This window comes from Oncorhynchus masou, chromosome 22 (genome assembly GCF_036934945.1).
Source record: "Oncorhynchus masou masou isolate Uvic2021 chromosome 22, UVic_Omas_1.1, whole genome shotgun sequence".
Classification (NCBI taxonomy): domain Eukaryota; kingdom Metazoa; phylum Chordata; class Actinopteri; order Salmoniformes; family Salmonidae; genus Oncorhynchus; species Oncorhynchus masou.
In genome coordinates this window covers 50991605-51016236 of record NC_088233.1, presented here as the reverse complement: position 1 = coordinate 51016236, position 24632 = coordinate 50991605, and the positions used below count along the sequence as shown (strand labels likewise).

At 41.2% G+C, this 24632-nt stretch overlaps 1 protein-coding gene across 1 annotated transcript; it reads left to right on the top strand.

Moving 5' to 3' along the window:
- Positions 1 to 7119: 7119 nt before the first annotated feature.
- Positions 7120 to 24577, top strand: snx22 (sorting nexin 22). The gene is made up of 7 exons (XM_064930524.1): positions 7120 to 7407; positions 17719 to 17802; positions 18084 to 18188; positions 19293 to 19387; positions 21686 to 21718; positions 22212 to 22279; positions 23870 to 24577. The coding sequence occupies exons 1-7, from the start codon at positions 7327 to 7329 to the stop codon at positions 24037 to 24039; spliced, it is 636 nt and encodes a 211-aa protein (XP_064786596.1). The 5' UTR covers positions 7120 to 7326; the 3' UTR covers positions 24040 to 24577.
- Positions 24578 to 24632: the final 55 nt, after the last annotated feature.

Genomic DNA, 24632 nt, shown 5'->3' with positions numbered 1-24632 from the left:
CCTCAACACATTCTCAAATCTTCGGGGCATGGACTCAACAAGGTGTCAAAAGCGTTCCACAGGGATGCTGGTCCATGTTGACTCCGATGCTTCCCACATTTGTGCCACATTGGCTGGATGTCCTTTGGGTGGTGGACCATTCTTGATTAACACACAGGAAACTGTTGTGTGTGGAAAAACCCAGCAGCGTTTCAGTTCTTGACACCAGTGTGCCTGGCCCCTACTACCTTATCTCGTTCAAATGCACTTAAATCGTGTCTTGCCCATTTACCCTCTGAATGGCACACATACACAATCCATGTCTCAAGGCTTAAAAATATGTTTTTAACCTGTTTCCTCCCATTCATCGACTTTGATTGGAGTGGATTTAATGGGTGACATCAATGTTTAATAGCGGTTGGCATCCAATATGTTGCATTACTGCCCCCAACTGGAATATAATATAAATCCATTATACTTTGATACAAAAACATTTTTGTGAAAACAAAAACACTACCCCATTTCACTACTTTGCCTTTATCTGTTCCTGCACCATGCCAACGGCCTGGGAGGACGGGACACCACCGCTAAACACACCTTGTAAATCTTCTGAAGTCAAATGTACTTCTCTGCAGCTGCCAACATCTATTTTCAGTGATTTCTGCAGTACAGTTGATAACCATTGCTATGAACGCTGAGAAGCCAACGTTAGTGAAGTATATATCACTCGTTGGCCTATCCCTCTGTGCTGGCACAGATCTACTACCCACAGGGATCCTCTCAGGATCCCTCACCCTTGACTCATCATTCTCTACTTTCTTCACTGCCTCAGCATAAGACAACTTCTGCACTACTCTGGCCACTTCAACCTGCCTCTTTCGCACCGGACACTTCTGATTCCCAGCAAAATGGACACCCCGTACAGTTGGCACACACAACTTTATCCATCGAAACTACATGATCCTCTGTCCTATGCCGTCCTGAACACTTCCCACATCTTGGAATCTCCCTCCTACACACTACTATAACCTGTTCATAAATGTTGCACCTGAGACACTGCTGTGGATTCAGCAGAAAAGCAGAAACTGATATATTCTAACATGACTTTATTGGTAAAAGACACTAACTCAAAACGACTGACTGTGACTCTTACTTCACCACCGGGTCTGCGTTGCATCAAAACGCAGGCGTCACAAACGCCAATCTTCAAATTCAATTGCTCCACCTCCACAATTAACATTACACCAGAAATCAATCACTCCTTTCAGTAGTGCCCTATTCCTAAGCGCAAAACAAGAAACGGATGTTGACCAAAGTTGCGTGACGCCTGCTCCATCTGGGCAGAAAAAAAAAACATATCACAAGACCACTACAGGTTACCTTCACTGATTTCAACAGCACCCAACTCCTTTCCCACCCACCCTGAAACCACAAATGGATCCACTTTCTCCAAAAATGTCGCTCCTACTGTATGAGATTCTCCTTTAACATGTCCATCGATGTCAGGATCGGACTCCGAGCTTTTCACCACACCTTCCACCTCACTTCACTCACTTCACTTCCATTTCACCTCCAGAACTCGGTCTGGCGTACCCCTCACTCTGTTTGCACTTGACACCAATCTTTTTCGACACACCTCCCTCTTTTCCGCCATCTTCAAATCAAATGTATTTATATAGCCCTTCGTACATCAGCTGATATCTCAAAGTGCTGTACAGAAACCCAGCCTAAAACCCCAAACAGCAAGCAATGCAGGTGTAGAAGCACGGTGGCTAGGAGAAACTCCCTAGAAAGGCCAGAACCTAGGAAGAAACCTAGAGAGGAACCAGGCTATGTGGGGTGGCCAGTCCTCTTCTGGCTGTGCCGGGTGGAGATTACAACAGAACCTGGCCAAGATGTTCATAAATGACATGGTCAAATGCGGGGAATAATAATTTTTATTTATTTATTTTATTTCACCTTTATTTAACCAGGTAGGCAAGTTGAGAACAAGTTCTCATTTACAATTGCGACCTGGTCAAGATAAAGCAAAGCAGTTCGACACATACAACGACACAGTTACACATGGAGTAAAACAAACATACAGTCAATAATACAGTATAAACAAGTCTATATACGATGTGAGCAAATGAGGTGAGATAAGGGAGGTAAAGGCAAAAAAAGGCAGTGGTGGCAAAGTAAATATAATATAGCAAGTAAAACACTGGAATGGTAGATTTGCAATGGAAGAATGTGCAAAGTAGAAATAAAAATAATAGGGTGCAAAGGAGCAAAATAAATCAATTAAATACAGTAGGGAAAGAGGTAGTTGTTTGGGCTAAAATATAGGTGGGCTATGTACAGGTGCAGTAATCTGTGAGCTGCTCTGACAGTTGGTGCTTAAAGCTAGTGAGGGAGATAAGTGTTTCCAGTTTCAGTGCTTTTTGTAGTTCGTTCCAGTCATTGGCAGCAGAGAACTGGAAGGAGAGGCGGCCGAAGAAAGAATTGGTTTTGGGGGTGACTAGAGAGATAAAACTGCTGGAGCGTGTGCTACAGGTGGGAGATGCTATGGTCTTACATTTACATTACATTTAAGACCAGCGAGCTGAGATAAGGGGGGACTTTACCTAGCAGGGTCTTGTAGATGACATGGAGCCAGTGGGTTTGGCGACGAGTATGAAGCGAGGGCCAGCCAACGCGAGCGTACATGTCGCAATGGTGGGTAGTATATGGGGCTTTGGTGACAAAACGGATTGCACTGTGATAGACTACATCCAATTTGTTGAGTAGAGTGTTGGAGGCTATTTTGTAAATGACATCGCCAAAGTCGAGGATTGGTAGGATGGTCAGTTTTACAAGGGTATGTTTGGCAGCATGAGTGAAGGATGCTTTGTTGCGAAATAGGAAGCCAATTCTAGATTTAACTTTGGATTGGAGATATTTGATATGGGTCTGGAAGGAGAGTTTACAGTCTAACCAGACACCTAAGTATTTGTAGTTGTCCACGTATTCTAAATCAGAGCCGTCCAGAGTAGTGATGTTGGACAGGCGGGCAGGTGCGGGTAGCGATCGGTTGAAGAGCATGCATTTAGTTTTACTTGTATTTAAGAGCAATTGGAGGCCACGGAAGGAGAGTTGTATGGCATTGAAGCTTGCCTGGAGGGTTGTTAACACAGTGTCCAAAGAAGGGCCAGAGGTATACAGAATGGTGTCGTCTGCGTAGAGGTGGATCAGACTCACCAGCAGCAAGAGCGACCTCATTGATGTATACAGAGAAGAGAGTCGGCCCAAGAATTGAACCCTGTGGCACCCCCATAGACTGCCAGAGGTCCGGACAGCAGACCCTCTGATTTGACACACTGAACTCTATCAGAGAAGTAGTTGGTGAACCAGGCGAGGCAATCATTTGAGAAACCAAGGCTATCGAGTCTGCCGATGAGGATGTGGTGACAGAGTCGAAAGCCTTGGCCAGATCAATGAACACGGCTGCACAGTAATAATAAGGCAGAACAGTTGAAACTGGAGCAGCAGCACGGTCAGGTGGACTGAGGACAGCAAGGAGTCATCATGTCAGGTAGTCCTGGGGCATGATCCTAGGGCTCAGGTCCTCCGAGAGAGAGAAAGAAAGAGAGAATTAGAGAGAGCATATGTGGGGTGGCCAGTCCTCTTCTGGCTGTGCCGGGTGGAGATTTTAACAGAACATGGCCAAGATGTTCAAATGTTCATAAATGACCAGCATGGTCGAATAATAATAAGGCAGAACAGTTGAAACTGGAGCAGCAGCACGGCCAGGTGGACTGGGGACAGCAAGGAGTCATCATGTCAGGTAGTCCTGGGGCATGGTCCTAGGGCTCAGGTCCTCCGAGAGAGAGAAAGAAAGAGAGAAGGAGAGAATTAGAGAACGCACACTTAGATTCACACAGGACACCGAATAGGACAGGAGAAGTACTCCAGATATAACAAACTGACCCTAGCCCCCCGACACAAACTACTGCAGCATAAATACTGGAGGCTGAGACAGATAAAGACTCGAGCTCTGCCTCCCTCACTCTTCAACCTCTTCTTCCTCTCTTCCATTTCTCTTCTGAAAACCAATTAAACGACTCCTTGTGAAAATATTCCACTTGTCCACATCGAAACCTCTTTCTTGCCTCCTCAACAGAACATCTACTACAATTGACAGCTCAACTAGTGACATCAATAAGGGATCATAGATTTCAATCTCATATTCCTAATGTTTGGTACACTCCGTGTATATAAAACAAAGTAAAATCACGTTTTTGACTGCACTGGGCCTTTTAACCTATTAGAGGATGTGTATAAAGCTATTATATTGCCCTCAAGCTCACACACCCTACTCTGAGACACTAGTAGGGAACTGATCCTTGGTTTGAAGCCCTCACACTTTCACTGTTGCTTATGTTTTTAGTCACATTCCTTTTCTAAGCTCCTCTTTAGCCTCAATGTCCTTTGCTTTTAGGTTGAATTGCTAAAACTGAACTTACTGTAGGAGTAGTTTTGTTGATGTCGGTCTATCTTTGCAACTCATCTGCCAACATCACATTAGGGTTAGGGTTATGCACATACAGAAACCCCCTGAGGTTGTTGACGGAGCAGCCCAAGCTAGCTGACTATTCAGGTGGAGAAATACCTTTCCTCCAACTTTCCCTTTACTCACTTCAGGTCAAGTCTAAACAAGACCTTGGTAGGTAAAATGTCTTACAAAAGCTGAGGGTAAATTATTTCCCAACAATGACTTGTGGGTTTATAGTCCAAGTTCTTCACTGTAAATCTTTTTACGGAACCTTGCCTTGTTTATCTTTTAACTTAATTTATTTTTACTGCCACTGTCACCTCAAGGACAACTTTTCTCAGAACTCTGGTGAAATAAAGCATTTTAGAATATATTATTTGAATTAGTGTGTGTTTTCAGAAGCTCCAAACAGATCAGATTGTCCATTATACAAAAGCCCGGCCTCACATGGCCAATGACCACATAGCTGAGACTAACTATCTTTTTGTGCTGTTTTTTTAGTTTGCTGATGCTGTGACTTCTACTGCAGTAGTTGTGTGCATACAGCTAATGTTATCTTTGTTCCTACTGTACTCTAGCCTTCTGTTTTTTTCTGGTTAACCAAGTGTATAGCGCAGCACAATGCCCTGTTCCTCAGAGTTGCTTATGTGAGCATTATTTCCTGCTTGGATTGAATAAGCCCAAGTCAGCAGAGGAATACATGAATGAGGAAGTCACAGGATATCATGTCACACCATGTGATTCTCATTTATCATTTTCTATACATAGAAAAAATTGTCATTGGACTTGTGTAAACATGCAAATTCGTGTTTGGTCAGGTAACCATGATATATCCACAATCTCAATAATAAGTATATTGTTTCACATTAGAAAGTGTGTGTGTGTGTGTGTGTGTGGTGTGTGTGTGTAGCCTATGAAATGACCGTGGGAAGATCTCAGAACTGATTTGTAGTGAATTTCTCTTTAATAACCTATTAAGGTCTTAAAGGTACCTAAAGTGCAGAGTATCAAACTGCTGAGACATTTGTAAAAAAAAAAAAATAAATAAAAAAATGTAGGGGGGTGCAATCGCAGATAGAACCTTAAGGCTCTGAAATGTCAATCTGGGTTCAGCCATGAGGTTTTATCTGACACTTCTGAATTAGACATGTTCCGTTAAGAAAACTGTAGCTGTGATTTGAATACATACATGATAGAATAACACTATTTTACCAATATAAGAGTCAGAACACATAATCCAATACATTAAGAAATTAAGACTAATTACTGTCATCTCTGAACAACGATCCAACATAATACACTAAGATTTTTGAAAGTGTAGTTAATTATTTTTTTTGCCTTCCATTATGAGTGATAAGTGATTTCTGCATAGTGCATCTATAAGAAAATAAATTGTAGAAATAGGCAGGGTTTATGACTTTGTGGCAGTGATGACCGACTAGCCTAGACCATAGAGCACCGCAATGGAGGTGTCATAACCATAAAACCTAGCGGTCAAAGAGGGAAATGGCTCCAATCGTTTTTTCACCATTCATTTTTCCCTTAGGGGATTTTAGAAACACTTAAAATAACGGCTGTGTAAATCTCTCGGACAAGGTGACTTATCAATATATTTGGCTCTATTTATGCACAGATTAGAAAATGCTAATTAGCATCAACGTAGACATCATGCAAGACTACAAAGTCCCTGTAAACTCCTGAGCGCCATCGCTTTCTGACACCTATGCTAACTTGCACAAGACCGTTCACAAAATTGTCCACTTAAAGAAATGCAGCCATTTTGTTCATTACTACATTTATCTAACATTAGATAGTTAATCCAGAGATTCTTACCTTTGCCTCGATTCGGCAGTTTCATCATCATGGCTATCATTGTTAGTTCTTAATGAAATGCATCTCCCAAATTAGCATTTCATTTGGGGGGTAAATATTGGTGAATATATTATTAAGAGTGATTTACATGGTTATCAAAACGTCATTCCAGTGTAATCCTACACAAAACACATACCTTATTTGAAGTGTATCTAAAAAATACCCTATGGGAAAAAATGAATGGTGGAAAAACTATTGGAACCATTTCCTTGTTTGAGCACTAGGTTTAATGGGTATTTTGACTCATACTGTAGTATTCTATTGGCAAAGACATCTGTATTTGTATTTGCATCTGTATTTGTTTAGGCTGGTGATTGTATTGCAGATAACCTTATAGTCATATAGTGCCATGTTCAAATGGTTTTATGCAGATAGAACTTTATAGTTAAAAAAACAAAAACATTTTTGAAATCTAACTTCACAGACAGATGAAGAACCATCTAAACATATTATATGTGACCAACTCATTTATTTTTTATTCCATAAATAGAATTTCATAGTCCGAAGCTTTCATTATTGTCTTTCTTACAAAGGCAGAATAGCCCTACCTCATCAAGAGACGAAGCTATATGTGATCTGTCAAACCATTTATTCCCGAACACCATGTAAATTAATGTTGTTTTGGCATTATGGCTATTGAATTAATGACCTGTGTAACACGAAACATTTGAATCAACACAAGGATGTCGTTTTTTTCTTTTAACGGAGGGCATTTTAGATGGGGTGCACAGATTCTCCAAATAGTTTGTGGGAGGAGCATTGGAGAGTGTCTCAAACGTTGCCCTGAATTTACGGTAACCGAGTTGATATTGTCACGTTGACCATTATCGCGTTATGTTCTCTTACCTGGATTTTCCCCGAACGTTTAGAAGGGGACGTTGTTAAAGATTGAAGACAGAAAAGCCGCAGCACCACTCAGTAGGAAGGCAATTGGACAGTTTGCGCTCAGAAAAGTCCGATGAATGGCTGAAGATTCACCTATGATTGAGGTATCGATTCCGTCGCTGGAGCGAGAGGTAGACGAGTCGGGGAAATTGAGAAAGGTAAACTGTTGTAGGCTTAAAAAGTATCTGGATATGTGTGGTACAGTAAGGTTCAAAACTTATTTTAAGACATTCTCTTATGTTTTCCCACAACTTGTCATGCACATTTTGTTGGACATATAAGATTTTTAAAGTATATTTTTTACTGCTTGGATAGGCGTTATTCCACTGGTCCTGGTTTGCAGTTCGTGCCGGCTGCCGCGCCATTTCTTTGCACCAGGCAAGCTGGAAGGGCACCTATTCCATAGATTTATATAGCGTTTTTTATATAATTTCTATCATTTTGTGAATCATTGGTGCCCTTGTGTCCTTTATTACACAATTGTGAAAAGCTTCAGTTGTCTGTGGCAGCTTTCTCCCACTTTCCCTTAAAATATAATTTGAAAGCCCTGAGCCTCATTTGAAAAAGAGACACATCAACACAGAAATATTGCAGTTTGCATGCCAAACAAAGGGAAGGCTAGCACCCAATCTTTTTTAGAGGACAGTTGCCATAAACACAGGCTACACTCAGTGGTGGAAATAGTACCCAGTCGTCATACTGGAATAAAAGTAAAGATGCCTTAATAGAACACGACTCAAGTGAAAGTCACCCAGTAAAATAGAACTTGAGTAGAATTCAAAATGTATTTCTTTTTAAATATACGTAGGTATCAACAATACATGCTATGAATCATTTCACATTCCTTGTTAAGTAGACAAGACCGCATGATTTAGTTTTTGAAATTACGGATTGCCAGGGGCCAGTCGGGGACCCATCATTTAGGGCAGGTGTTTTGAACCCCACATCTTTATAACATTTGGGGGGGGGGGGGGCGGGCTTGCCTGTTTTGCATGTTATTTTGACATTAATACGTGTCACATAGGCCCTAACAGTTTGGGCACCGCTTGTCGTTGTTATAGTGCAATTAATGTATTGTTTAGTGTTATGTAGTGTCTTTGCTGGCATGCATCTAAAAAAACATTTTTTAGTTTGCCACACCAAGATTTACATGCTAAAATCACCACTGCCAGGGGCACACACCAACACAATTTACAAATAATTTGTTTAGTGAGACTGCCAGATCACATGCTGACAACTGGCTCTGCTCGTGAGTCATTGTGTGCATGTTGATTTTGTTGACACGCAGGTTAAAATACCAAAACCAACTATATTAATTAATGTCAAAATTAGAGGTCGGCCAATTAATTGGCATGGTCCATTTGTAATTGGGTCCGATTTCAAGTTTTCATAACAATCGGTAATTGGCCTTTTTGGACAGCGATTATGGCCGATTACATTGCAATCCACGAGGAGACTGCGTGGCAGGCTGACCACCTGTTACAGTGCAGCGTCAAACGGACCTTGTGGCTACAAGGAGCCAAGGTAAGTTGCTAGCCAGCATTAAACTTAACTTATTAAAAAAAACAATCAATCTTAACATAATCACTAGTTAACTACACATGGTTGACGATATTACTAGGTTAACTAGCTTGTCCTGCGTTGCATATAACAATGCGGTGCCTGTTAATTTATCATCGAATCACAGCCTACTTCAACTTCGCCAAATGGGTGATGACTTAACGGAAGCACATTAGCGGAAAAAAAGCGCAATCGTTGCACAAATGTACCTAACCATAAACATCAATGCCTTTCTTAAAATCAATACAAAGAAGTATAAAATGTTTTACCTGCATGGTCAGTTTAAAAAAAATCATATTAGCAGGCAATATTAACTAGGGAAATTGTGTCACTTCTCTTGCATTCAGTGCAAGCAGAGTCAGGGTATATGCAACAGTTTGGGCCGCCTGGCTCGTTGTGAACTAATTTGCTAGAATTTTACATAATTATGACATAATTATTTGTCACATACACATGGTTAGCAGATGTTAATGCGAGGGTAGCGAAATGCTTGTGCTTCTAGTTCCGACAATGCAGTAATAACCAACGAGTATTCTAACATAACAATTCCAAAACTACTACCTTATACACACAAGTGTAAAGGAATAAAGAATATGTACATAAAGATATATGAATGAGTAATGGTACAGAACGGCATAGGCAAGATGCAGTAGATGGTATCGAGTACAGTATATACATATGAGATGAGTAATGTAGGGTATGTAAACATAAAAGTGGCATAGTTTAAAGTGGCTAGTGATACATGTATTACATAAAGATGCAGTAGATGATAGAGTAAAATATATACATATGAGATGAATAATGTAGGGTATGTTAACATTATATTAAGTAGCATTGTTTAAAGTGGCTAGTGGTGTATTTTACATCAATTTCCATCAATTCCCATTATTGAAGTGGCTGGAGTTGAGTCAGTGTGTTGGCAGCAGCCACTCAATGTTAGTGGTGGCTGTTTAACAGTCTTATGGCCTTGAGATAGAAGCTGTTTTTCAGTCTCTCGGTTCAAACAGCACTTTACTTAGGATTGCCACCCGTTTGATGAAATACAGAAAGGTTCCTTATTTCACTGAAAGAATAAATGTTTTGTTTTCTAAAAGATAGTTCCTGGATTTGACCATATTAATGACCTAAGGCTCATATTTCTGTGTTTTTTATAATTAAGTCTATGATTTAATAGAGCAGTCTGACTGAGCGGTAGGCAGCAGCAAGCTCGTAAGCATTCATTCAAACAGCACTTTACTGCGTTTGCCAGCAGCTCTTAGCAATGCTTGAATCACAGCGCTGTTTATGACTTCAAGCCTATCAATTCTCGAGATTAGGCTGGCAATACTAAAGTGCCTGTAAGAACATCCAATAGCCAAAGGTATATGAAATACAAATGGTATAGAGATAAATAGTAGAGGTGTCATAGTTCCTTTAATAACTACAAGCTAAAACTTCTTAATGAAGAACTGGGAATATTGAACCATCAGCTTTCATATGTTCTCATGTTCTGAGCAAGGAACTTAAACGTTAGCTTTTTTACATGGCACATATTGCACTTTTACTTCTCCAACACTGTGTTTTTGCATTATTTAAAAAATCATAACCGGTCGACCTCTAGTCAAAACACACTCAAAACATTCATGGACATTTAGCTAGCTTGCTAATTTGACTTGGGAGAAAAATATTTGGTTGTTATTTTCGCTCAAATGCATATGGTCCTTTTTTTTGCTGAAACTTTGTCGAATTTTAACCCATTTTGAGTCACACAAAATCGTGGCTTCTCTACTCCGACAATTAATCCACAGATAAAAAGGGAAACCTAGTTTGTTTTCAGTTTTCCTTGATTAATCTCTCCTCGATTTGTTCTTCTGTCGATTTTACGTGTTCTATCAATAAGTGTGTGAATTTGACAATGTTTCTGTCCTGCTAAGCATTCGAAATGTAATGGGTACTTTTGGGTGTCAGGGAAAATGTATGGGAGTAAAAACAACATTTTTCTTAAGGAATGTAGTGGAGTAAAAAATATAAATAGTCAAGTACAGATACTTAAATGGTACTTCAATGTATTTGTACTTAGTTACTTTACACCACTGACTACACCTAGCTGCCGGAATGACAGTTTCCAGTAGAAAAGTTGGTGTTGACAGCACTTTTTGCACCTACCGAGCACTGGGGACTTGAGTGCACTTTTTGCACCTACCGAGCACTGGGGACTTGAGTGCACTTTTTGTCTGCATTTACACAGGCAGCCCAATTCTGATCGCTTTGGATAACATAATCCGTTAAATGGCTTATATAGGTTACATATAACATGACTGAATATACTGGCACAAAGTTCATGGACTTGGGCAAGAAGTTTTTTGCTTGAGAGCTGTCTGCTCGTTGGCTTGAGAGCTGTCTGCTCGTTGGCTTGAGAGTCTGCTCGTTGGCTTGAGAGCTGTCTGCTCGTTGGCTTGAGAGCTGTCTGCTTGAGAGCTGTCTGCTCGTTGGCTTGAGAGCTGTCTGCTCGTTGGCTTGAGAGCTGTCTGCTTGTTGGGTTGCATCTACACAGGCAGCCCAATTCTGGTCTTTTTTTCTTAAAAATATCTGATGTGAAAAGATCTAATTTCACTGTAAAAACAAGCAAAAGGAAACCCTTTGCCCAAGTCTCTGAACTTTGAGCCAGTAAATTCAGTCACGTTATATGTTGCCAATATACACAAAGAATACAGAACATTATGAGCACCTGCTCTTTCCATGAAATAGATGGATGAGGTGAAAGCTATGATCCCACTTGTTAAATCCAAGTTAGATGTCACTTGTTAAATCCACTTCAATCAGCGTAGCTGAAGGGGAGGAGGCGGGTTGAAGAAGGATTTTTAAGCCTTCAGACATGGATTGTGTGTGTGCCGTTCAGAGGGTGAATGGGCAAGACAAAGTATTAAAGTGCCTTTGAACGGGGTATGGTAGTAGGTTCCAGGCGCAACGGTTTGTGTCAAGAACTGCAATGCTCGACATTTTCCCGTGTGTATCAAGAATGGTCCACCACCCAAGTGACATCCAGCCAACTTGACACAACTGTGGGAAGCATTGGAGTCAACATGGGCCAACATCCCTGTGGTAAGCTTTCGACACCTTGTAGAGTCCATGCCCTGACAAATTGAGGCTGTTATGAGGGCAAAAGAGGGGTGCAACTCAATATTAGGAAGGTGTCCTTAACGCTTTGTACACTCATTGTATGCCATTTGGCAGATACTTTTATCCAAAGCAGTAATTGTATACTTTTCCTTATTGGTTGCCACGGCTGGAATCAAACCCATGACCCAGTTGAAAAATGGGTTCACGTTACACATCCCACAGCAGCTGTAGTCTTAACAGGATGACTAACTTGCCTGCCTCCATGATCAACAAAAGTAAGACTGAAGTCATTTTTGACTGACACACAATTCTGCTTCGAGTCACTCTTGAGCTTTTGGTGTGTGTGTGTTCACACTATTGTGCCAACCTGAACAGCGCTTTCTGTGCAGGCTTGGATATGTTCTTTTCACATTGTCTACTCCTTTCCAGCATGAGACTAATATTGCTTGGGAAGCTAAAAGTGGGCTGAGCTGACCCTTAGCTAGTCTGATAATATAGCTGTTGCCAGTCTTCTTTTAAACAAGCAGAGGGGCATAGTCAATTATCCATTTCTTGAAATAGAGTAGGGTTCAAGAAGTGGTCCACTCATATCCCTTTCACGCCAACATGCCGACCCAAACTATTCTGTGCTGGCTTGTATATTTTCTATGCACATACAGTACATTGCCCTTTCAAACAGGGTTCAAGCTAGTATGGCGCATGCGTATCCAGGCCAGTTCAGCAAACCTTGGATGAGCTTGGCTGAGTAGTGTGAAAATGGTTTTGCTTGCATGTTAACTGTCTGATTTGGGGTGCTGCGTGTTCCACCCTGAGCCTTCTGCTGTGTTATGTAAGGAGGGGGCATCGGGGGGGGTTTGCAGGTGGAAATATCTAGCCTATCTGCACACCCGCAACAATGAAAGCTCTGTGACGGAAGGGTGACCATTGACGGGATGGCGAGAAAGAGAGGATGGCTGGAGTTCTGTCTGTAAACCGGCTGTATGGCTTCAAGAACAAAGAGATCTGATATGGAAAAAGGGTCTTTCTTATGAACTGATTACAATCTCTGTACTCTCATATATCCCCACGGACTGAGTGAATGTACCAGCTCATCTGTAGACATATAATTGCATGGGGAACATATAGTGACATTTTGTTAATTTGAAATTAACGAGTTAAAGCATCAAAAGTGGATGAGCTGGGTTTTTAAAACTTGTTTACCAGTCTCGAGTGAGCAGACAAAGACTCTTTTCTTTGACAGGAAGTACCTTTTTGGGCAGATGTAACTCAATCAGTTAAATTATGTGCTTCTTGTCTTGAACAGTAATTTGGTAAACGAATGAAGAAGCACAAGGTGTGCATGCGTAGGCTGGGGGAGTTATTTCATATGAAATAGGCGCTGAGGTTTGAGACTGACTTTGCAGGTTAGTGAACTAGGCTGAACATTGAGCAGAAGCAGGTACTTGTTGTTCATTGTGATACTTGACTTTGTGGAACTGACTAAACCAGTGAGTTCCGCCATAGCGGGAAGAACAGCAACTTCAGGAAAGGGAAATTTGTGTGTCATTGAGAGGAATTGGTTACTTTTAAAGCTCATGAACAGTTAGTCACATATCTTTGTCACTTAATATAATACATCAATGAAATCAATTTATCCTCAAATAAATAATGCAAAAACAAAGTGTTGGAGAAGAAAGTAAAAGTGCAATATGTGCCATGTAAGAAAGCTAACGTTTAAGTTCCTTGCTCAGAACATGAGAACATATGAAAGCTGGTGGTTCCTTTTTAACATGAATCTTCAATATTCCCAGGTAAGAAGTTTTAGATTGCAGTTAATATAGGAATTATAGGACTATTTCTCTCTATACAATTTGTATTTCATATACCTTTGACTAGTGGATGTTCTTATAGTAACAATATAGCTTCCATCCATTTCCTCGCCGCTACCTGGGCTCGAACCAGGAACACATCGACAACAGCCACCCTCGAAGCAGCGTTACCCATGCAGAGCAAGGGGAACAACTACTCCAAGTCTCAGAGCGAGTGACGTTTGAAACGCTATTAGCGCGCACCCCGCTAACTAGCTAGCCATTTCACATTGGTTACACCAGTCTAATCTGGGGAGTTGGTAGGCTTGAAGTCATAAACAGCGCAATGCTTGAAGCATTGCGAAGAGCTGCTGGCAAAACGCACAAAAGTGCTGTTTGAATGAATGCTTATGAGCCTGCTGGTGCCAACCATCGCTCAGTCAGTCTGCTCTATCAAATCATAGACTTAATTATAACATAATACACAGAAATACGGGCCTTAGGTCATTAATATGGTCGAATCCGGAAACTATCATTTCGAAAACAAAATGTTTATTCTTTCAGTGAAATACGGAACTATTACGTATTTTATCTAAAGGATGGCATCCCTAAGTCTAAATATTCTTGTTACATTGCACAACCTTCAATGTTATGTCATAATTACGTAAAATTCTGGCAAATTAGTTTGCAAAGAGCCAGGCGGCCCAAACTGTTGCATATACCCTGACTCTGCGTGCATTGAACGCAAGAGAAGTGAGACAATTTCACCTGGTTAATATTGCCTGCTAACCTTTCTTTTAGTTAAATATGCAGGTTTAAAAATATATACTTCTGTGTATTGATTTTAAGAAAGGCATTGATATTTATGGTTAGGTACATGTTGGAGCAACGACAGTCCTTTTTCGCAAATCATCGATTATATGCAACGCAGGACACGCTAGATAAACTAGTAAAGTCTTCAACCATATGTAGTTATAACTAGTGATTATGATTGATTGACTGTTTTTTATAAGATAAGTTTAATGCTAGCTAGCAACTTACCTTGGCTTCTTACTGCATTCGCGTAACAGGCAGGCTCCTCGTGAGGCAGGTGGTTAGAGCGTTGGACTAGTTAACTGTAAGGTTGCAAGACTGAATCACCGAGCGGACAAGGTAAAAATCTGTTGTTCTTCTGCCACTGAACAAGGCAGTTAAACCCGCTGTTCCCAGGCCGTCATTGAAAATAAGAATGTGTTCTTAACTGACTTGCCTCGTTAAATAAAGTCGGCAAAATCGGTGTCCAAAAATACAGATTTCTTATTGTCTTGAAATCAGTACTAATTAATCGGCCATTCTGATTAATCGGTCGACCTCTTCTCAAATATATACTCTGGGCAGTGGGCACTGATTGCAGAGTATGGTAACTCTATAATAATAATTTCTAATGATTTTACCAGTATGATAATTAGTCAAGGATGGATGATTATTCTGCTCATGAGGATCCATGTTAGATCCAGTGGCTGCCTGGATAATGGCCACAGCCCTCCTGCTCTGAGAGCTCATTCATCCATGGATTGAGGGTCATCTGTTTCGGACTATCATTGGTATGTGATGACATGGCTCCAGCCCCATTGGTCCACTGAGTCGCCTGGGCAACCCAGGAATATGGAGGCCATGTGCCTTCTTTGACCAGCTAGCCTGGTACCAGATCGGTCTGTGCTCTCTTGCCAGAGATGGTACATGGCAAGACAGCACAGACACATCTGGGACCAGGCTACACAGCTACAGACAGTCAAAATGACTGTTTGCTGAGAGAGGAGTTAAGTACTGTACTAGGCTGACCGCTCGAGTCACTGCTGATTTAAGGTCAGCCCTCTTTCGAGGTAACAGAGCGAGTGCTCAGCCAGTTGCGAATAATTAAGGACCAGATGTATTTTTAGGTCAAGAATAAATACCAAAAAGGTAAACTCTTTAATGTACAGTTTGTTTTATTGTGTTGGATGGTTGTAGACTAGTTCATAGATTTTAAAATATAGCTTTAGATCACTTATACGGTGGCAAAATCGTCCTTGTAGCAATCACTCTGGATCAACCCCTGAGAGATGAGTTTAGGTGGAAAGGGGGGCATGGGCCTTTAATTATAGCCTGAATGTAGCCAGTCAGCTATATTTAACGTGACCAACAAAAAAAAAGTGTGGATCAACTGCATGACTCAGCTAATCCCCATGTCAGGATGACTCTCTGTCCTGGGTCATGTTCATCTGGCACTAAATATAAGGAAACTCAAATGGGGAGGGTCTACCTGGATTGTTTTCTGCTGCATGCCCTTATGAACATGACCCTGAATACTGGATTCTAAATAGCATTTCCTGAAGCGCCAACTTTAAGTCAACATCTTCAAAGGAATATTTAGATAATAGCTTGCTGGAAATGTAGGCTAGAATTTTTGTCATTCATTGTTCACCACACCTTGTCATGTTTACACAGTCCCTTCTATTCATATTTTTGAAAGTCTATCCCGCTCTCTTTTATGGCAGTGGCTATTTATGTATTATTGTTAACTTAGTTTCAGACCAATTTGGAGAAGATGTCCCTGTTTTCTTCATTTTAGAAAGCGGGGAAGACCAAAGGATGGCCACTTTTGTACTTGTCATTAACCTCAGTTTTGAGTGACAGGCGTATTCTCATGTGTATTTGTCCAGATGATTATCAGCTAGCTGCCACAGCTATACAGCCGGCAGCATTGCCATTTATCCAAATAAGCCTTCTTATTAACTACCACGGCACACACTGGAGCTTCACTGGAAAAGGAAGCATTTCAATGCTGCCCTTGTTTGATTTGTTGTAATGTACAAGAAAGCAGCCTACAATAATTTGTGTACTATCAGTGATATTTTCCAAGCATAAAAAAATGTGGACAGTGCACTTGGGCTATAAAAACAATACTGATCCTGCAACTCCTGTCCTTTGGCTGCATTCTGCCAGATATCTGTCCTCCAAATGACTGATTGCTAAGGATGTGCGGATGTGTCATCCCATTCAGCAAGCTATAGAATGCCTTTAAGAAAGAACATTTCCACAGGTTGTCCTTTTTACCTAGGGTTATGGTCATTCTAGGATATCTGTGTTGCTTTTCTTGTGAGCAGTAATACATGTATAGGGGAGTTGTTTTTGACCACGTACAGCTCTAATATGTAACTTTTTTTTTTGTCGACCCGACCAAATGCACATAGAAATTTGAGAGAGAGATCTGTGATTCTCATTAAAAACGAGTATAAGAAGCGGTAGATATGTTCTATGTGCGAATTGTCTATGCATTCTGTTCTTAAGTTTAGTTTTTTCCCCTTTTATACTTTCAATTTTGTACACCAGCTTCAAAATGCTGAAAATACTCTATTTTTGGTCTAACACCGGTTTAGATGATACAATGATTCTATACACTACACTTTGCGTGTTTTGCCACAAACTTTAAATTAGAATTTTAGCAACCACGAAAAGGCGAAGCAATTTCTGTACATCTAGTTGTTTGCCCTGTCTGTTGACTGGTCAGGTCTAGGCAAGTGCTCCTGGGTAATGTCCCCAATTGTCTCTCCTGCTTCCCAAGACTGCATTTGACCACTTCACTGATTTTGAAAGGAAATTACTAGTATAAGAAATATGGTGGGAACTCCCACAAGCCTATGTCCGCACCAACCATTTGTGTGAACGAGTTCACACTGCAGGAGAAAGGAGATATTGGGACGCACACTTGGTCCAATTCCTCAAGCAAAAGCTGCTGTTTATTGCCAACAGGCCTCTTCCTTCCCCTGCTGGATATCTGACTGCATTACACTGGACACAAAACTCGGGCATGATTGGAGAACGTCAAGTCCCATCTAGTTTGTGTAGAACTACCTTTTAGAAAGGCAAACTCTTATGTGAATGGAAAGACTTACCTTTTGTACATAAATGTTTGTGTCCGATGACAAGCAAACATAATTCTCTTGATATTCCTTTCCAGAAAACCAGTGTAATAGCGCAAAGCTATGCTCTGCTCTTTTCTAGCTCTTCAGAGTTGAGATATTGTTCAATGGAAGGAAACACTTTGTGCTCAGAAGACACAGTGAATTCCAGACCCTGCACAGAAAGGTAAAACAATTGTTGACTCTCTGCCTCCCCTTACTTAACACCAGAATTATACCGTATCTGAATGATTTTTAAAACCATATTTTTTACACAGTATACTCCACTCTGTTGCCATACAAACCAATGGCTAACTGCTCTACAAATATGCTTACATTTTCCTGCTTGAAACATGCAAATGATGGTCGCAATGCAACGGCTTAGTTGTTGTTGCATGCATGACGGACATTAAGCCATTACAGGCCCATCCCCGTAATGTCATTTACAGTTTCCTCCTGCCTCCATAGCTGAAGAAGATTCTGCATCCCCCAGACTTCCCCAGCAAGAGGAGCACCCATCTGAGAACCAAGCCTCTTGAGCAGAGGAGGCAGCAGCTGGAGGACTACATTCAGGTAGAATAGCGTAAATACATGTAACACTTTACTTGACACCCAACGTCATAACAGCTGACATAACGTGTCATGATATGGTTATAACACTGTCATGGCCAATATATTTAGACCTGTTGTGACATATATTGAGTTATTTTATGGCTGGTTAAGACACCCACATAAGTGTCAAATTCCACATTTATTAAAATGTGTTTTTTTGGCTGCCAAGAAGTTTCCTTTCGTTTTGAAAGTTTGTTTCTTAAGTCCTTTGTTGTAATGAATTCTGTTTACGGTCATGTTTTTTTTTCAGCGTATTTTAAGTAACTTGCAGAAAATACACTTTGACACTATTGTGAAGCATTATGACCGTCCTGTGGCACTTTACTTGGACAAAGAAAATAAACTTTATGACCCCCTCCATCGAGAAGCATTATGACTGTCAAAATAATTTAAGACAGATAGGCCTATCACGTACATGCCCTTATGTCAGTCATCAGTCAAAAAGACCGTGTCTCGTCCTGCTCCTGAAATTTGTGCTCCGTTACAATGATGTTTTAATATGGTCAATTTCTGAACATTTTATAGAACATAAACATACTGTTGACACACAGGTGATGGTGTAATGGAATGTTTTACCTTGTGTGGTGGGTTTTTACACTCTTATTTAGGTGTCATAACCAGCCATAAAATATTGCAATATATGTCACAACAGGCCTAAATAGCTAACTTGTCAGAACACTGTCATGACATTTCAGCTGTCATGACATGTTATGACGCCGGGTGTCAAGTGAAGTGTTACCGTATTTACTTTATTCAGTTAGGAGGACTACATATATTAATTACAAACCATGGTCAGTTACCACATTCACATATGAAATGTAATGAATGAATATATTGTACGTGCCATATTAGGACTATATTCGGGTAGGAATTGGCATAAAATATTTAGGTATGACTGAGGGACTGTGTCCCGTATGGGCATTACCTGATGCTTGCAGTAGCCCCGCTGGATTGCAGCCTGGGATAGTTGACATTTTCAATAAGTTACAAATCCAATTTTAGACTGTGTGTGTGTGTGTGATCAAAACCATTTTTTTTGTATTTTCTACTGGCCTCTCTCTGTAGGATATAATTTACCAGTATGAAGAAGTCCCTCAGGTGCTGCTGGACTTCCTGCATGTGAAACATTTCCACTCTGGGAACAAAATAAGCAGCCTTGAGTATGTACCTGCCTGCCTGCCTCTGTCCCCTCACTTCAACCAGCTACTCACGTCGGGTTCACTTCAATAAAGTTATCAGGCAGAAAAAAAGTATATTGAATATGACGTGTGTGGCTAGGAAAGGAGAATCTGATGTCAGTCAAGATTTTATGATATCTGAGGTATACAGAGCCTTCAGAATATTTACACCCTTTGATTTTTTTTTGTGTCAATGATCTACACACTATACCCCATGTCAAAATGGAATTATGTTTTTAGAAATGTTTACAAATAAATGAACAAAATAATTTAAAAAAAATAAGTATTCAACCCTTTTTGCAAGCCTAAATAAGTCACAAGTTGCATGGACTGTGTGCAATAATAAATAGTGTTTACCATGTTTTTTAAATGACTACGCCATCTCTGTACCCCACACATCTGTAAGGTCCCTCAGTTGAGCAGTGAATTTCAAACACAGATTCATCCTCAAAGACCAGGGAGGTTTTCCAATGCCTCACAGAGAAGGACACCTATTGAATGTCCCTTTGAGCATGGGGAAGTTATTCATTACACTTAGGATGGTGTATCAAAGATACAAGCTTCCTTCCTAACTCTGAGCAAGGAGGCCGCTCAGAGATTTCCCCATGTGGCCAATGGGGACTGTAAACCAGTTAAGAGTTTAATGACTAATACTAACCTAATTGAAAGAGTGAAAAGAAAGAAGCCTGTACAGAATAAAAATATTCCAAAACATGCATCCTTTTTGCAATATTTTCACTAATGTACTACTGTGGCCAAGAAATCCAACACATTTTTATTTTATTTAACTAGGCAAGTCAGTTAAGAACAAATTCGGCTGAGGAACAGTGGGTTAACTGCCTGTTCAGGGGCAGAACGACAGATTTGTACCTTGTCAGCTCGGGGATTTGAACTTGCAACCTTCCGGTTACTAGTCCAACGCTCTAACCACTAGGCTGCCCTGCCGCCCCATGACAGAGTACCACTCTTCATATTTTCAAGCATGGTGGTACCTGCATCATCATATGGGTATGCTTATCAACATCAAGGACTAGGGAGTTTTTTTTAGGATAAAAAGAAATGGAATAAAGCTAAGCATAGGCCAAATCCTAGAGGAACTTGTTTGTCTGCTTCCCATCAGATACTGGGAGACAAATTCACCTTTCAGCAGAACAATTAGTTAAAACACAAGGCCAAATATACACTGGAGTTGCTTACAAAGACGACATTGAATGTTCCTGAGTGGCCTAGATACCATTCTTGCTTAAGTCTATTGCATGACTTGAACATGGCTGTCTAGCAAGGATCAACAACCAATTTGACAGGGCTTGAAGATTTTTGAAAAGAATAATTGTACAATCCAGGCGTGCAAAGCTCTTCGAAACTTACCCAGAAAGATTCACAGCTGTAATCGCTACCAAAGGGGATTCTAACTTGTATTGCCTCATAGGGTTGAATACTTATCCAATCAAGAAATATTAGCATTTTATTTTCCAAAATAATAATAAAAAATAAAAAAATAGTTTGTCTTTCACTTTGACAGAGTATTTTGTGTATGTCGTTGACAAAAAAAATACAATTAACTCTATTTTAATCTCACTTTTTAACACAACAAAATGTGGAAAACTTCAAGGGTTGGGAATACTTTCTAAAGGCACCTTATGCACTGCAGTGTTTTGCAATTGAAAATGTAGAGACCTTCTGTTGAATTCAGTCATGTTATATGTAGCAAATGGACAAAACATTAAGAACACCTGCTCTTTACATGAGACTGACCAGTTCAAAGCTATGATCCCTTATTGATGCCATGTGTTAAATCCACTTCAATCAGTGTAGATGAAGGGGAGGAGACAGGTTAAAGAAGGATTTTTTTAAAGCCTTGAGACAATTGAGACATGGATTGTGTGTGTGCCTTTCAGCGGGTGAATAGGCAAGATAAAAGATACAAGAGTTTTTGAATGGGGTATGGTAGTAGGTGCCAGGCGCACCGGTTTGTGTCAAGAACTTCAAGACTGCCAGGTTTTTCACGCTCTACAGTTTCCTGTGTGTAACAAAGGTCCACCACCCAAAGGACATCCAGCCAACTTGACACAACTGTGTGACACATTGGAGCCAACATGGGCCAGCATCCCTGTGGAACGCTTTAGACACCTTGTAGAGTTCATGACCCGACAAATTGAGGCTGGGAGCGCAACTCAATATTAGGAAGGTGTTCCTGATGTTTGGTATACTCTGTGTATATTGTTTAACATGGGCAAATAATAGGCTGTAATAAAAACAGTGGTTTCCTCATCATTTCAGATCATTTGATGATAGTGACCCTCAGGGATATGGGTGAGTTTCCCTTTTATCTTGTGAACAGCCATGTGTATTCTGCCTGTGTGCCATACAGTACATGTCCCCCTGTACTTTGGTTTCCGGACCGGTCCTTGGGTTTATTCTCTGGCTCGGGACCCTCTGAAGTTCCACTATAATCTATTCTAACACTAGCACACCTGATTCATCTTGCCAACTCACCAGCAAGCCCTTGATTTGTTGAGTCAGTTGTCCTGGTGGATTGGTTGTCCTGGTGGATTGGCAGGGGGGGGGCAAAGTGAGAAGGTCTAGCTTATGAGGGTTTGGGCATGCAGAGCAGAGGGCAAGTGTAAATGCCATACAAAAATATGCAAATTAAATTAATGCATAAGAAAAGTACATGTATAATCTCAATTTAGAATGCTGAAATCTGCAAACGGTTACGCTCCATATTGCAACGCACACATCTATATTGTATTAACTTTTTGCTTGTTCAGCTCTTCGACTCACCCAGTGGTCTCTTGTCCCTCAGCTGTCAGCTGCAGCATCAGCGTGTGGTGGGATTCTGTCGTGACCCCTATCTCCTGGAGTCCCCCTCAGGTACGGCAGGCTTCCGCATTGTCGTATGGCTGTTGGAGATCCTTAGACCACCCAGACGATTAAAGGGAGGGGGGCTTACACTTGAGTGTCTAAAACTAGGTAGAGAGTAAGTAGAAATGATAATGGACCTATACTGTATATTTAGGCTCTCAGCCAAGGGTTGGCAGTTCTATCTCCTCCTTTTGAGATCACCACACTTTCTACCATCATTGCCAGTAACATCCAGCTCACTGTTAATGTTTCCTCAGGATGGTCTCCCTTTTTAAAGAGCTTGCTGAAAGCCTTCTCCGCTAAATGGCCTGTACTTTAGTATTTTGGTTGATGTTTTAGTTATTGGTCTTGTTCCAGATCAAATACAGAATATGGACAAAAGTATGTGGACACCTGCTGCTCGTCGAACATCTCATTCCAAAATCATGGGTATTAATATGGAGTTGGTCTCCCCCTTTGCTGCTATAACAGCCTCCACTCTTCTGGGAAGGCTTCCACTTGATGATGGAACATTGCTGCGGGGACTTACTTCCATTCAGCCACAAGCATTAGAGAGGTTGGTCACTGATGTTGAGCGATTAGGCCTGGCTCGAAGCAGGCATTCCAATTCACCCCAAAGGTGTTCAATGCGGTTGAGGTCAGGGCTCTGTACAGGCCAGTCAAGTTCTATCACACCAATCTCAACAAACCAGTTCTGTTTGGACCTCGCTTTGTGCACGGGGGCATTGTCATGCTGAAACAGGAAAGAGCCTTTCCCAAACTGCTGCCACAAAGTTGGAAGCACAGAATCATCTAGAATATCATGTGCTGTAGCGTTAAACTTTACCTTCACTGTAACTAAGGAGCCTACCCCGAACCATGAAAAACAGCCCCAGTCCATTATTTCTCCTCCACCAAACTTTAGTTGGCACTATGCATTTGGGCAAGTAGCGTTCACCTGCCATCCACCAAACCCAGATTCGTTATTTGGACTACCAGATAGTGAAGCGTGATTCATCGCTCCAGAGTGCAATGGCGGCGAGCTTTACACCACTCCATCGGACGCTTGGCATTACGCATGATGATCTTAGGCTTGTGTGCGGCTGCTCAGCCATGGAAACCCATTTTATGAAGCTCCCGACAAACGGCTATTATGCTGACGTTGCTTTCAGTGAGTGTTGCAACTGAGGACAGACGATTTTTATACACTCGGCGGTCCCGTTCGATGAGCATGTGTGGCCTACCACTTTGCAGGTGAGCCGTTGTTGCTCCTATACGTTTCCATTTTGCAATAGCAGCACTTAGTTGAGGGGCAGCTCTAGCAGGGCAGAAATTTGACAAATTGACTTGTTGGGACTTATGACGGTGCCACATTTAAAGTCACTGAGCTCTTCAGTACAGTTGATTCTACCAATGTTTGTCTATGGAGATTACATGGCTGTGTGCTGGATTTTTTTAATACACTTTTCAGCAATGGGTGTGGCTGAAATAGCCGAATCCACTTGGCCTCAATGTACATTGGAGTTGCCTGCCAGGATAGGCGGTATCACCTATCCACATATGGCGTGCAACTAATCTAGTCGGCAACCATGGTATTGAACTTTTAATCTATTCCAACAGATCTGCCGGACATCGTCACGGATGGGGTCCTGCAGGGCTTGTACCCCCGAGACATCCGGGTCAGCTTCACAGCCTGCACAAAACCCAGCCTCCCAGACTGGCTCCAGCGATTCCCTCTATATAGTGGCAGCCAATGCGGAAGTCCTGGCACTAGGATCTGTGGATTTTAAAATGGCCTTGATAGTAATTTGGATGAATGTCATGTCTGAATCGGCAACCAACGGAGGCCCATTTGCTTGTATACTACCATACAATAGAAATGTTTACGTTACTCTGGGTGCTTGACTAAAGTCACAGGCCAATTGAATAGGTTCTAGAAAGCAATGTCATAAGTTGGTGGTTCCTGTTTATGAACACAACTCACTGTATGCAGATGAGTCCCCCATTACCTGCCTTAGGTCATTTTGAGTGACCTTTCGGTCACCTGCCAGCTCAATGTCCATATGTTTCAGCTATCCACATGCAACAATTTGATTCCTTATTAATAGGGTGGCAGGTAGCTTAGTGGTTAGCATGTCGGGCCAGTAAATGAACGGTTGCTGGTTCGAATCCCCGAGCTGACTGAAATGCTGTGCCCTTGAGCAAGGGCTGAAACCATTGGTTTATGCATGAAAGCAATAGTCTGCCTGGAATGAGTTTCACAATCACTGGCATTTCATATATAAATGTTTTTACATGTTAAGCTTTTTATTAAAATTTAATACATGACCCATGTTCATATAAAACTGTTCATTGTTCTACTTGCAATCAAGAAACTATCATG

Bases quoted from the DNA above. Each gene is read 5' to 3' on its own strand.
- snx22 (XM_064930524.1), top strand. From the start codon at position 7,327: ATGGCTGAAGATTCACCTATGATTGAGGTATCGATTCCGTCGCTGGAG. The intron at 18,189-19,292 runs GTAGAATAGCGT...CTCTCTCTGTAG, and splicing joins AGCTGGAGGACTACATTCAG to GATATAATTTACCAGTATGA. The intron at 22,280-23,869 runs GTACGGCAGGCT...CTATTCCAACAG, and splicing joins TCTCCTGGAGTCCCCCTCAG to ATCTGCCGGACATCGTCACG.